The sequence below is a fragment of the Myxine glutinosa genome, chromosome 11, assembly GCF_964187855.1.
Source record: "Myxine glutinosa chromosome 11, kmMyxGlut1.1, whole genome shotgun sequence".
In the NCBI taxonomy this organism is placed as follows: Eukaryota; Metazoa; Chordata; class Myxini; order Myxiniformes; family Myxinidae; genus Myxine; species Myxine glutinosa.
In genome coordinates, this window is record NC_136271.1 from 107,019,526 (window position 1) to 107,032,627 (window position 13,102).

At 43.9% G+C, this 13,102-nt stretch overlaps 1 protein-coding gene across 1 annotated transcript in view; it reads left to right on the plus strand.

Moving 5' to 3' along the window:
- Positions 1 to 13,102, plus strand: part of LOC137437024 (complement C3) — a 228,461-nt gene that overhangs the window by 123,135 nt on the left and 92,224 nt on the right. The window contains exons 22-23 of the mRNA XM_068131331.2: positions 4,436 to 4,514; positions 6,754 to 6,887. Of these exons, the coding sequence (XP_067987432.2) occupies positions 4,436 to 4,514; positions 6,754 to 6,887 (213 nt within the window). The remainder of the gene's footprint in view (positions 1 to 4,435; positions 4,515 to 6,753; positions 6,888 to 13,102) is intronic.

The following is a 13,102-nucleotide window of genomic DNA, read 5'->3' on the forward strand; positions in this document are numbered from 1 at the left end:
AGGTGTTTTGAATTACTTGGTAGTGAGGTGTTTTTATTACGTGTTTTATGGCTGTGAGGTGTTTTTATTACGTGTTTTATGGCTGTGAGATGTTTTTATTTCGTGCTTTATGGCTGTGAGGTGTTTTTATTACGTGTTTTATGGCTGTGAGGTGTTTTTATTTCGTGTTTTATGGCTGTGAGGTGTTTTTATTACGTGTTTTATGGCTGTGAGGTGTTTTTATTACGTGTTTTATGGCTGAGGTGTTTTTATTACGTGTTTTATGGCTGTGAGGTGTTTTTATTACGTGTTTTATGGCTGTGAGGTGTTTTTATTACGTGTTTTATGGCTGTGAGGTGTTATTATTTCGTGTTTTATGGCTGTGAGGTGTTTTTATTACGTGTTTTATGGCTGTGAGGTGTTTTTATTACGTGTTTTATGGCTGTGAGGTGTTTTTATTACGTGTTTTATGGCTGTGAGGTGTTTTTATTACGTGTTTTATGGCTGTGAGGTGTTTTTATTACGTGTTTTATGGCTGTGAGGTGTTTTTATTTCGTGTTTTATGGCTGTGAGGTGTTTTTATTTCGTGTTTTATGGCTGTGAGGTGTTTTTATTACGTGTTTTATGGCTGTGAGGTGTTTTTATTTCGTGTTTTATGGCTGTGAGATGTTTTTATTTCGTGTTTTATGGCTGTGAGATGTTTTTATTTCGTGTTTTATGGCTGTGAGGTGTTTTTATTACGTGTTTTATGGCTGTGAGGTGTTTTTATTTCGTGTTTTATGGCTGTGAGGTGTTTTTATTACGTGTTTTATGGCTGTGAGGTGTTTTTATTTCGTGTTTTATGGCTGTGAGATGTTTTTATTTCGTGTTTTATGGCTGAGGTGTTTTTATTACGTGTTTTATGGCCGTGAGGTGTTTTTATTACGTGTTTTATGGCTGTGAGGTGTTTTTATTACGTGTTTTATGGCTGTGAGGTGTTATTATTTCGTGTTTTATGGCTGTGAGGTGTTTTTATTACGTGTTTTATGGCTGTGAGGTGTTTTTATTACGTGTTTTATGGCTGAGGTGTTTTTATTACGTGTTTTATGGCTGTGAGGTGTTTTTATTACGTGTTTTATGGCTGTGAGGTGTTTTTATTACGTGTTTTATGGCTGTGAGGTGTTTTTATTACGTGTTTTATGGCTGTGAGGTGTTTTTATTTCGTGTTTTATGGCTGTGAGGTGTTTTTATTACGTGTTTTATGGCTGTGAGGTGTTTTTATTACGTGTTTTATGGCTGTGAGGTGTTTTTATTACGTGTTTTATGGCTGTGAGGTGTTATTATTTCGTGTTTTATGGCTGTGAGGTGTTTTTATTACGTGTTTTATGGCTGTGAGGTGTTTTTATTACGTGTTTTATGGCTGTGAGGTGTTTTCAATTTTGTGGTGGTGAGGTGTTTTTAATTTCGTGGTGGTAAGGTGTTTTTATTACGTGTTTTATGGCTGTGAGGTGTTTTAAATTACTTGGTGGTGAGGTGTTTTGAATTACTTTGTGGTGAGGTGTTTTGAATTACTTGGTGGTGAGGTGTTTTAAATTACTTGGTGGTGAGGTGTTTTAAATTATGTGGTGGTGAGGTGTTTTGAATTACTTGGTGGTGAGGTGTTTTGAATTACTTGGTGGTGAGGTGTTTTGAATTACTTGGTGGTGAGGTGTTTTGAATTACTTGGTGGTGAGGTGTTTTGAATTACTTGGTGGTGAGGTGTTTTGAATTACTTGGTGGTGAGGTGTTTTGAATTACTTGGTGGTGAGGTGTTTTTAATTACTTGGTGGTGAGGTGTTTTAAATTACTTGGTGGTGAGGTGTTTTAAATTACTTGGTGGTGAGGTGTTTTAAATTACTTGGTGGTGAGGTGTTTTGAATTACTTGGTGGTGAGGTGTTTTGAATTACTTGGTGGTGAGGTGTTTTAAATTACTTGGTGGTGAGGTGTTTTAAATTACTTGGTGGTGAGGTGTTTTAAATTATGTGGTGGTGAGGTGTTTTGAATTACTTGGTGATGAGGTGTTTTAAATTACTTGGTGGTGAGGTGTTTTAGATTATGTGGTGGTGAGGTGTTTTGAATTACTTGGTGATGAGGTGTTTTAAATTACTTGGTGGTAAGGTGTTTTAAATTATGTGGTGGTGAGGTGTTTTGAATTACTTGGTGGTGAGGTGTTTTAAATTATGTGGTGGTGAGGTGTTTTGAATTACTTGGTGGTGAGGTGTTTTGAATTACTTGGTGGTGAGGTGTTTTGAATTACGTGGTGGTGAGGTGTCATCGTCCCAAACTTCCAGTCTGCACCTACCCCTCCCCTATGTATGTGCTGAGGGGTTCTTTCTTGAAAAAAAAACATTCAACCTAAATCTTCAACCTAAATTGCCTATAAAAATATAATATCACAAACACAACAAATACATTTGTGCAAAATAATTGTTTGTATTATGATTGGTGTAAATCATGACAACACAGCAACTCAGGTACAGTCATTATCTTCAGCTAAAATAAGCTCGTTCCTCAGTAACGACGCTTGGTGAGGTGAGCGCAGCGAGTCGAGCCAAGCTAGTATATATATATATGTATATATATATACATATCTATATCTATATATCTATATATATAAAACACAGTTTGTGTGTGTGTGTGTGTCTGTGTGTGTGTGTGTGTGTGTGTGTCTGTGTGTGTGTGTGTGTGTGTGTGTGTGTGTGTGTAATGTTACTGATAGACTCCTAAACGGAGAGGCTCACATGCTTGTTATTTGGCATAGACATGGCCATTGAGCCTGGGAAGAACATGGCCGACCTAAAAAAAAATTATTTCATAATATTTTTTTACCATATTTTTACCTCAGCGCATTCCAGCGAGGAATATTATGCACAGAATCTGAGGCGATGGCAGAGCAGCACGCTGATTCACTCAGAGCGATCACGTGATGTTCCTTGCCGCCATAAACTCAGTTACGCATTCGCACGTAATTCAGAGCAAAAAGCGATTGCGTTTTTTCACATTTCAGCGAGGAACATTGCCATTCACACCACATAGGGTTTTTTTTCTTTCATCTTTAGATCCATATTTTTTTTACACGGAATCTGAGCCGGTGGCAGAGCAGCGCGCTGATTCGCTCAGAGCGATCACGTGATGTTCCATCCCCGCCGCCAGACCATCGATATATATAAAACACAGCTTGTGTGTGTGTAATGTAATGTTACCTCCCCTCCCCCCCTCCGTCCTCCCCTCCCCCCTCCATCCTCCCCTTCCCCTCCCCCCTCTCCCTCCCCCCTCCATCCTCCACTTCCCCGCCTTCCCCCTCCCTTCCCCTCCCCTTCCCCCCTTCCCCTCCCCCTTCCCCACTTCCCCTCCCCCTCCCACTCCCCCACATCCCCCTCCCCTCCTCCTCCTCCCCCCTCCCCTCCCCCTCCCTCCCCTCCCCATCCCCTCTCCCTCCCCCTCCCCCTCCCCCTCCCGACCCCCTCCCCTCCCCCTTCCTCCCCTCCCCCTCCCCCCTCCTCCCCCTCCCCCTTCCTCCCCCTCCCCCTTCCTCCCCTCCCCTCCCCCTCCCCTCCCCCTCCCTCCCCTGCCTCTCCCTTCCCCCCTCTTCCTCCCCCTTCCTCCCCTCCCCCTCCCTCCCCTTCCTCTCCCCTCCCCCCTCTTCCTCCCCCTCCCCTCCCCCTCCTCCTCCCCTTCCCCCACCTCCCCCTCCCCTCCCCTCCCTCCCCTTCCCCCTCCCCCCTCTCCCTCCCCTCCCCCTCCCTTCCCCCCTCTCCCTCCCCCTCCCCACCCTCCTCTCCCCCCTCTGTCCTCCCCTCCCCCCTCACCTTCCCCCCCTTCCCCTCTGCCCTCCCCTCCCCCCTCCACCCTCCCCTCCCCCCCTCCATCCTCCCCTTCCCCCCCTTCCCCTTCCCCCTCCACCCTACCCCCTCCCTTCCCCCTACACCCTACCCCCCCCTTTCCCCCTCCCCTTCCCCCCTTACCCTCCCCTTCCCCCCTTACCCTCCCCCTCCCCCCCCTCCCCTCACCCTCCTCCCCCCCTCCCCTCACCCTCCTCCCCCCCCTCCCCCCTCTTCTCCCCTCCACCGTTCCCCTTCCCTCCCCCCCTTCCCCCTCCCCCTCCCCTCCCCCACCCAGCAATGCCGGGTACTTCTGCTAGTATATATATATATATATATATATATATAATTAACCACTTGCAAATGCAATCTGTTTTTTTTGTTTTTTTTAACCACGTCAACTTTTTCGAGTTTTTCTGACATCTTGCAGTTTTCAGAGTTTATATGTTTTCTGACATGCAATGAGAATGCCTAACTCAATCGGGTGTTTTAACCACTGTTAAACCAATCACTGGATTTATGTATGGGACATTTTGCAGCACTCACACATTCTAAAAGTCATGAGCACATAATCAATTGCTGACTGTTTTATTTGCTGGTGCCACTCTAATTCCAGGGTGAGATTCAGGTGAAATGTGGAGATGACATTTGCACTGATGCGGAACCACATGAGCCTATAAAGTCACGTTTCTCAGGTGAGCAATATTGCAGCGAAGCTCTAGTAACAAAGATGCTGGTGAGTTGAGCTGTCTTTGAGGTTAACGTTTGAAAGCCACTTTTGTGTAACCTCATGTTCCGTGTAATTTACTCTGCACTACCAATGTTAGTTTGTCCTAAGTGAATCGATCATCCCAAATTGTAACACGCTCCGTTCATTTATTGCTTTCTGAAGGAGTTTTGGAAATAATTTGGAAAATATGTTTAAACCCACTCTCCAATTCCTGCAACACTACTCCACCTCCCCCAAGATTATTCGTTTTTGATTGCAGAGGAACAAAACACCAGTTTCTATTTACTCACAACTTTTTATTTTATGGTGTGTAAGACTTATGCGGGAGATTGTACACTTATTACATGTCAGACATTCGAACATACAAGTGCCCTGGTGTTGGGCTAGCGGCTAGGGTGCCGGCTTAGGATCCCAGGATCCTGGGTTCGAATCCCGGTCGATCACTGAATTAACGCCAGGGGGGTTGACTCAGCCTGTCATCCTTCCGAGGTCGGCTAATTGAGTACCAGTTCACTGGTAATTCCCTGCTTGTCGTAAAAGGTGACGAAAAGGGTTGGTGGCAGGAAGGGCATCCGGCCGTAAAACATTGCTTCAAAAAGGGGACCAAAAAACAACAACAACCACGGTCCCCGAAAAAGGCCAACCCCCGCTTTGCGTGGAAAAATGGCCTCTAAATGTGGTTTTATTTTATTTTATAAGTGCCCATTCACACGAATCACAAGCATTTTGGTATCTCGGTTGGCTCAACTTGCTGAGCTTCTGTATTGCAATATGGTCACTGCAGTTTTCAATGCTGACCTCAATTGCAAAGCAATGGAAAGCCACCCAGTGTATGCTGCTTTTGCAGCATTGCCCTCCTCAAGGGCAGATACCAAGACATGTTGTGGGGCAGGTAACTCATAATGATGGTGACAAGGACAAGTTCATTGTTGGTGGATGGTCCTTCAATGACTTTTGAGTAGACTCGGTGGGTCTCGGTGAGTTTAAAGACTAGTTGAGTTATCGCTGGCACTCTGGCCAAATTCCAGATTCTTGCCCTAAAGTGCAGAGGCACTGTATCAACAGCGCATCTTCTCTAGAGAAATGATGCAACCAGTTAGGTGAATTAGGAAAAGGATTCTTGTCTTGCATGCATTGGCTAAATATGACTGCAGAATAAATACAACACTTCAACTAGAATGGCACTTGGTAGAGCGCATACCTCCGCCAGGCTGAACAGTTTGTTTTGTATTCGACCGATAGGCCGGATCTGGATTCTGACCTGAACCAAAATCTAATCGGCTTGCTCTTGTCACCTGACAAACTCATCCACCTAGTTTAGTCATAAATCATCCATAACTTTTTTAAATATCATGTTATAAATCGCTTTTCACCCGATCCCTCACTGGTGAGGATTCACTTAAAAATTAAACAATACTCGTATCCGAATCCATATTCAGATCTTCACCAAAATTGAATCGATTCGTCCTTGTCACACCCAATAATCGGTCCACCAAGTTTCGTCCAAATCATCCATAACTTTTTGAGATATCGTGCTATATATCGGTTTTATCCCCATCACTCAATGGTGAAGAATCACTTGAGAATTAAATAATTCTCGTATCCTAATACATACTCAGATCTTCAACAAAATCGAATAGATTAGTCTTTGTCACACACACAACCTGTCCACCAAGTTTCGTCGAAATCCATCCATAACTTTTTGAGATATCCTGCTATATAGCGTTTTTGGCCCTATCTCCCAATGGTGAAGAATCACTTTAAAAATTCTAATAGCCGGATCCGAATCCTCACCAAAATCTCATCATTTTGTCCTTGTGACATACGCTACGTCTCTGCCAAATTTCGTCCGAATCCGTCCACAACGTTTTAAGATATTTTGTTCACAAACAAACAGACAAACAGACAAGGGTGAAAACATAACCTCCATCCATATTTGGTGGCGCAGATAATTACAGTACTCATTGAAAGGCCAAATAGGCAAGATACAAACTACCTGGTCAATTTGATTTTCACAATTATCAACTCATTATTCAACTCTTATAATCTCCATAATTTGGGTCCATTTGCCCCAGGTGAATGATCTGTCCACAATGATGACTTCTTTATTGTGAAAGGACCCAAACACTCACCATCGCATTCACTTTAACGCTAACCCTCACAGGTCTTAAGGCATTGCTGCAAATGTTTGTTTTTTTGTGCAGTGGAGAAAAACTCTGCCGCATCATTCTCTTTCATGGTTGTGCCTTTGGCGACGGGCGAGTCTTACGTCTCTGTCCTGGCTCGAGTGTTTGGTTCTGATGTACACGATGCTGTGGAGAAGAAGTTGAGAATAATGGTATGAATCATTCTTTGGTTTTCTTCTTTACATCTAACGTTTTCACGAAGTGTACATGTACAGGGTGGCCTTAAAATTGGTTAATTTCTCGCACCTCTCCCTGCCTCCCTCCCCCCACCCTCTCCACCCCCCTCTGTGCCCTCCCACGCTATGGTATGCGCCATGCGGCAATACTGACTCACTGATGCGGGAGGGAGTCAGTCGGAAGTTATAAGGCATGGCGGACAAGTTGTTTGTGTCAAATAACAGTTGGTTTGCTTGTGTTTGTGTGCATGAAAGGTCAATTACAGGCCAAACAATTGCTGAAGTGCGGAGAGCTTTCAGCGAATGCTTTGGTAATCCTTCACCACCAAAGCTTAAGTTGGTAAAGTGGTAAAACCGGGCTTTTGAAACATCAAGTGTGAAGGACAAGGAAGCACAGTCGAAGACCGGTAACAATAATAAACACGTGCGCTGCAGTGTTGGCGTCAGTTGACCAGTTGCCGAGAAAGTCAACAAGAAAGAGGGGGAATTAAATTGGCTACAAGAAAGAGACCACTATGCAGAGTCACATGAAAAAAGAATTTCAGATGAAACCCTGCCGTCCATCATTTGTGAATGGACTGAGTGAGGCCGACATGGATCATGCATCATGTGATGTCTTGCTTGACACCTTCCCGACTGCCCTGTCGCAAGGAAAAGTGTTATTTTCGGTGAATGTGCCATCTTTTGAAGGTCATTGGCATAAAATGTGGTGTTTCACACTATCATTGCCATGATTTATTTTGAGCAAACCACTCCTGCACTGAAGCTGAGTATATGACAGGTCGGCGGTCTGTTTTCTATTGCCTCCTTTCTGGTCTTGCACACTGGACTAGGTGCTGGAGGGGAAATCAGTAAGTTTGATAGCTAGGAGTTCAGGTGTACTAAGGAAGGACTTTGCACTATGGAGAATGTCTTGTCGGTTTGGAGACTGGCTTTGAAGGCCAACTTTAGAAGCATTGCTCATCCAAGAAAGATCATTTCTGAGAGTTTTTTGAGAGACCCAAGAGTTTGAGTGACTGAACATCTTTGAGATGGTTGTTGAGAAAGTAGATGGGATTGTTTTCCATTCAGTCCTTTCAGAGAGAGAGGGAGAGAAAGAGAGAGGAGAGATAAAGAGAGAGGAGAGAGAAAGAGAGAGGAGAGAGAAAGAATCGAATTTGCAACACCTTTTATTTCTTAAAGAAACAAAACAGGTCAAATCAATTTTACAGGATAAAAAAATAGAAAGGCAACACAGTTCTTGATAAAGTTATTAGAAAAGGAAGACCAAATTCAAATCATTCACAACACATAAGACTTCATTAATACACCATTTGCACTCAAAGAGTTTTACATTTTCATTTGCCACATAGTAATCAACTCTAACCTGATTCTTGCAGAGACCAGCCATTTAAAAATAGGGACAACATCAAAACCATGCCCATTATCAATTTTCATTTTCCTTGATGTATAAATTGCATATTTTGCTATAGCAACCAAGACGTTTAGGAAAATACCGGAGTCCTTGCAGGAGGGTCTGAAAGGTACACCAAAAAGTAAAGGTATGTGAAGTGAAAGGAAAAGACAACTGATCAAAAGGTTGTGTGGAAACAGAAAAAAGACGTGTTAGTCTTTCACATTGCATATAGGCATGAAAGAGGTCCTCCTTCTGTTCACAGAAGGGGCATGTTACCGGTACTGAACTGTCGAGGTGGTTCACAAAGGTATTCGAAGTGAGAGCCCAATGTGCTAGTCTCCACTGGATATCTGCTAGGAACCCATAAATAGGTAATTTCTACATATTAGGCCACAGTGGAGTGGCAGGAGACCCTGGCCCTAACCTTTCTGACCACAAGGCCACTCGTCACTCCAGAGTAGGGCGATGCTTGGTTTTCTCAAAGGAGCTTATGAATACCCACCGTTGTTTACGAGATGAAAAGGAGAGACAAGTTCATCATTTGACTGGAGAGCTGGGAGCACCTTAATTTCAGGGAAGGACAGCCGGAAGTCCTCAACTTTGTTGACACCTTCCCAGCCAATATTTAACTCCTTAAACTTCCTCTTGACGATGCGTACTCAAGGGCATATCTACAGAAAATAGCGCCTATGGCAAGCACTGAAATTGCGCCCCTGTCCAAACATCTGACACCCATCTTTTAGATAGCTTTACCATAAAATCAGCTCAAAAATACAAGTCAAGCTCGTTACTCTTTTAATTAACAAATTATGGCACTACATGAAAATTACAACTGCACCTTCCTTGCTTTCACTGATGCAAATTGGTCTATGATGTGCTCAAAGTCAGTTTTTTCAGTTTTTTCTCGTTCTACACTCAGCAGAGCAAGATCACAGAGTCTGCCTTGACCCATGGAGGCTCTCAAATACGAAAGTATTAGTTTTAACTTGCTGAATGATCTCTCACAGCTGGCGATGGAAACTGCGATGGTTAGCATTATCTGAATAGCAATGCGAAGATTGGGGAAGATGCTCTCATCTCCATACTGAACAATTAATTTGAGAAGCTCTTCAGGTCTTGATATTTTCATGTTGGCCCGACTTGATAGCAACATTCTGCAATCCAAAATTTCTTCATATAGCTGCTGTCCATCAACATCAGAGCTGTACACTTAACCCAAATTTTCGCACTCTTCTTTAGGTCGTTACTGTCGGGGCCGTAACACAGTCCCTCGATATCAAGAAGGAACCCAAACTTGGTGTCAGTGTCGAGCAAACGAGCGAACCTTTCATCCATTTCTCTGTGAAGATGGTCAAGTGTTCCCTTCATGACTCTTTCCATTTCCTCCTTGGCTGTTAACCCAGCGTCTCTCGAGTTCTCATCATCCATTCGTTTATTTCGTCTCTGATATCTTTCAACTTCAATATTCCATTCTTGACAGAGACCGAGTCCTTCTTCGAGTGACTCACTGACCAACACTTCTCTTTCATCATCAAAATGATCTCGGAGGGCTTTCAAATCCAGGGCAGCATCGTGGAAGTTCATGCTAGAATTCTGCAGCCTCTTTTGAATACGGTCAATGCGAATGAGTACTTTGTTCCAAAATCCTAGCAAAGTCAGAAAATCGTAACTCAACATGCGGTTATACAGCTGCCTTGCGTCACTTCTTGTTTCACTGGTCTCGTTTTCATTGTCTATCATGTCCTGGGGAACTTGAAGTATCTCCTCAAGGTACTTGTTGACAGGCTTCACTGCTTCTGTCCTTGCACTCCACCTGGTTTCGGACTCCGACTTAACAACCACAGGCACGGCGTTTTTGAGTTTTTCCCAGCGCTGTGTTGAACGAGAGAAGAACACATAGAGAGCTTCGATGGTTCCAAAAAACGTGACCATCATTGTATCCTGCTTGGCTGCATGTACACCCACCAAGTTGAGTGAGTGATTGTCGCAATTCACAAACACTGCCAGGTTGTTTTTCTCACTTATTCTTTGATGAACAACACTTCTGTGTCCAGCCATCACAGCAGCGTTGTCATAGCACTGTGACCGACAATCTTGTAGCTCCATTTCGTCCTTCTCTAGCTGTTTCAAGATGTCTTCAACCAAGCTCTCAGCATCCTTCTGGCTTATCTGGATAAAACCAAGGAAGGACTCTCTAACACGGACTGTTTTCCTCTCAAAATCAACTTCCACGTACCTCACTACTTCTGACATCTGCTCACGGTGTGCCTGATCAGGAGTCGAGTCGAACATGAGACCATAGTACTTGGCTTTACGAATGCTTCTCAGTAACCTCTGGCGAACAGTGGATGCCATCATGTGGATGAATTCGTTCTGGACACCCGGTGAAAGATAAGACGTGGATCCAGGATGACTTTCCACACGAGTGAGGTGTTCTTTCATGACAGGGTCAAAGATGGCCAGTAGTTTCAGTAAGCCAAGGAAATTTCCCACCTTGGATTTATCGTCCAGCTGAAGTGACTCCCTGTGTCCTCGCAAAGCCAGGTTCTGAGTCACAAGGAATTTTATGCAGTGAAAGATTCTCGTCAAGATATCACGCCACTTCTGCTTTTCCTTCTCAATCTGTGACTGAAGTTCTGCATCAATAACTCCTCTGTTTTCAGCTAAATTTCTTTCCATTTATTTCCACTGTGTGAAGCACTCTCGATGATTCTTTGCATTTTCATGAACACTAATCCTTTCAGGTGCTTTCCACTGGTTGAATCCACTTTCCTGCTCCAATGAGGATTGATGGTCTGACCGGGAACGGGAATAGAGAAGACAACAGATACAAAATGCAGACTTTTTATAAGGGGAATAGACCAGCCATGAGCGAGTCACTTCCTCACCACGACCATTTCCCAATTTCCTCTTGAACCAAGTTTTGTTCATTGAGCGGTTATTTGTTGGTAGGAAAGGCCCCTCACTGTTCTGGAAATACTTCGAACCCAGCTTTATTATTTATGTTCTCAACGCATCAGGCAGAATTGCTTTTCCATTATCCTTGTCGAACTTCAAAAGTCCAATGTCATGCTGTTCAAATACTTCTGGTATGACACTTCGAGGCTCTTCGACACCATCCAGTTCACTAGGTTCAGTGTCGTCAGGTTCAATCTCGTCAGGTAAAATCTCGTCAATAAACTCAACATCACCACCACCACCATCGTCTTCCCCTCCTGTCATGTCCACGTTCTCTCTGGCAGCCTCACTTTTAATCTCGTCATACTCGGATTTATCTGACTTGACTTCCTCCTCGGCTTGCGACGCATTTGTACTTGATCCACCTTCGGATTCTAATAAACTTGTAGCAGATGCAGGCGACTCCATGAAACGTGTCAAACAACTTGTTCCGGGCTTTTCAAAGAAAGGCATGAAGAACTTGCTCGACTTCTTGGCTTCCTCCGTCTCCAACTTTCGTCTCTTCCGTCCTTCAGCTCCACTTTCCTTCTTCTTCGTGAAGAAACGTTTCATGGTCTTCTTACACAATGCTCTGAAATAAGGAAATGGCACTTTTAATAAGAACATTAAATTTCACAGATTTTGCACAAAATTCTAGACTACCTCCCTAGTTTGCGCAGGAGAATGGTCTTACTGCCAGTTGGCACTGAGCAGTGGTACTGTGAGGTATGTGGTCATGTAGCTCCCAGCACTGTATTTTTACCTAATAATTTGTATAAGTGGTTTAACAATCCTGCCATCCTAGTGCTTCTCACCCATGATAATCAAAGACAGATCATACATCTGAAGAATTATTTTTTTTCACTATCCGAGGATGGCTTGTCTGACTTTAATAGAAACTGCTCAGTGGCGCCCCCCTTCAAGTGGCGCCCAGGGCACGTGCCATACCTGCCATACCTTAGGTACGCCACTGTGCGTACTATTTGGCTGACAACACAACACACACAGATATTAAACCAAGAATGGTCGCCACCCTGCCAGCAGACATCCATTTTGTCCCAGATGCATCCCTCAGGCCGCAAACGTTGCCAACTCCTTCTTGAATAAATCTCCTAATCAAAGTAGGACTGTGAGGAATGCATGGAAAAACCCGTTATAGAAAATAGGTTTTTGGATAAACATCCGGCAATTATAAGCCTCGAGGCAACGATGAACCCCAAAGCTTTTCCAAACTTTCAGCAAAAACCGATTTAAAAAACTGGAAGTGAAACTAAACTGACAGGATCAAGGTTCACCAAGAACAGGTGCCGATCATAACACAACCCTCCAGCTTGTTGCAGCAAAAAAAAATCGCAAAGGGGCGCCAGGGCAGCTATTCAGCATACAACAGTCATTGCACAGACTGGAGGCGAAAAGCCATAAGCCGAGCGGCCACATCCACAATTCCATGTCCGCCCTCCTTCCGTGGATGGTACAGCATATGAGGCCAAAGCCAGTGGTATCCATTCCAAAATAAATTTATCAAAACCCGCTGGATGGCAGGAATAAACTCCTTGGGCGGCTGCAAGGCAATTAGTTTATGCCATAGTCTTGCTGCTATCAAGTTATTGATGACAAGAGTGCGGCCTTTATGAGAAAGAGATTGCATCAGTCCTTCCCTTCGTTTCAACCGGTGTGTAATTTGTTCAATCATCCCTTTCCAGTTCTTCATTTCTACTTCCTGGTTGCCGAGATAGACGCCAAGAAATTTGACCCCATCTGTTTTCCACTCTAAATTCTGTGGGAGTGACGGTGACAATGTCACCGAAAGGTTATCTGAACCGCACCATAAGGCTACACTCTTACTCCAATTTACCTC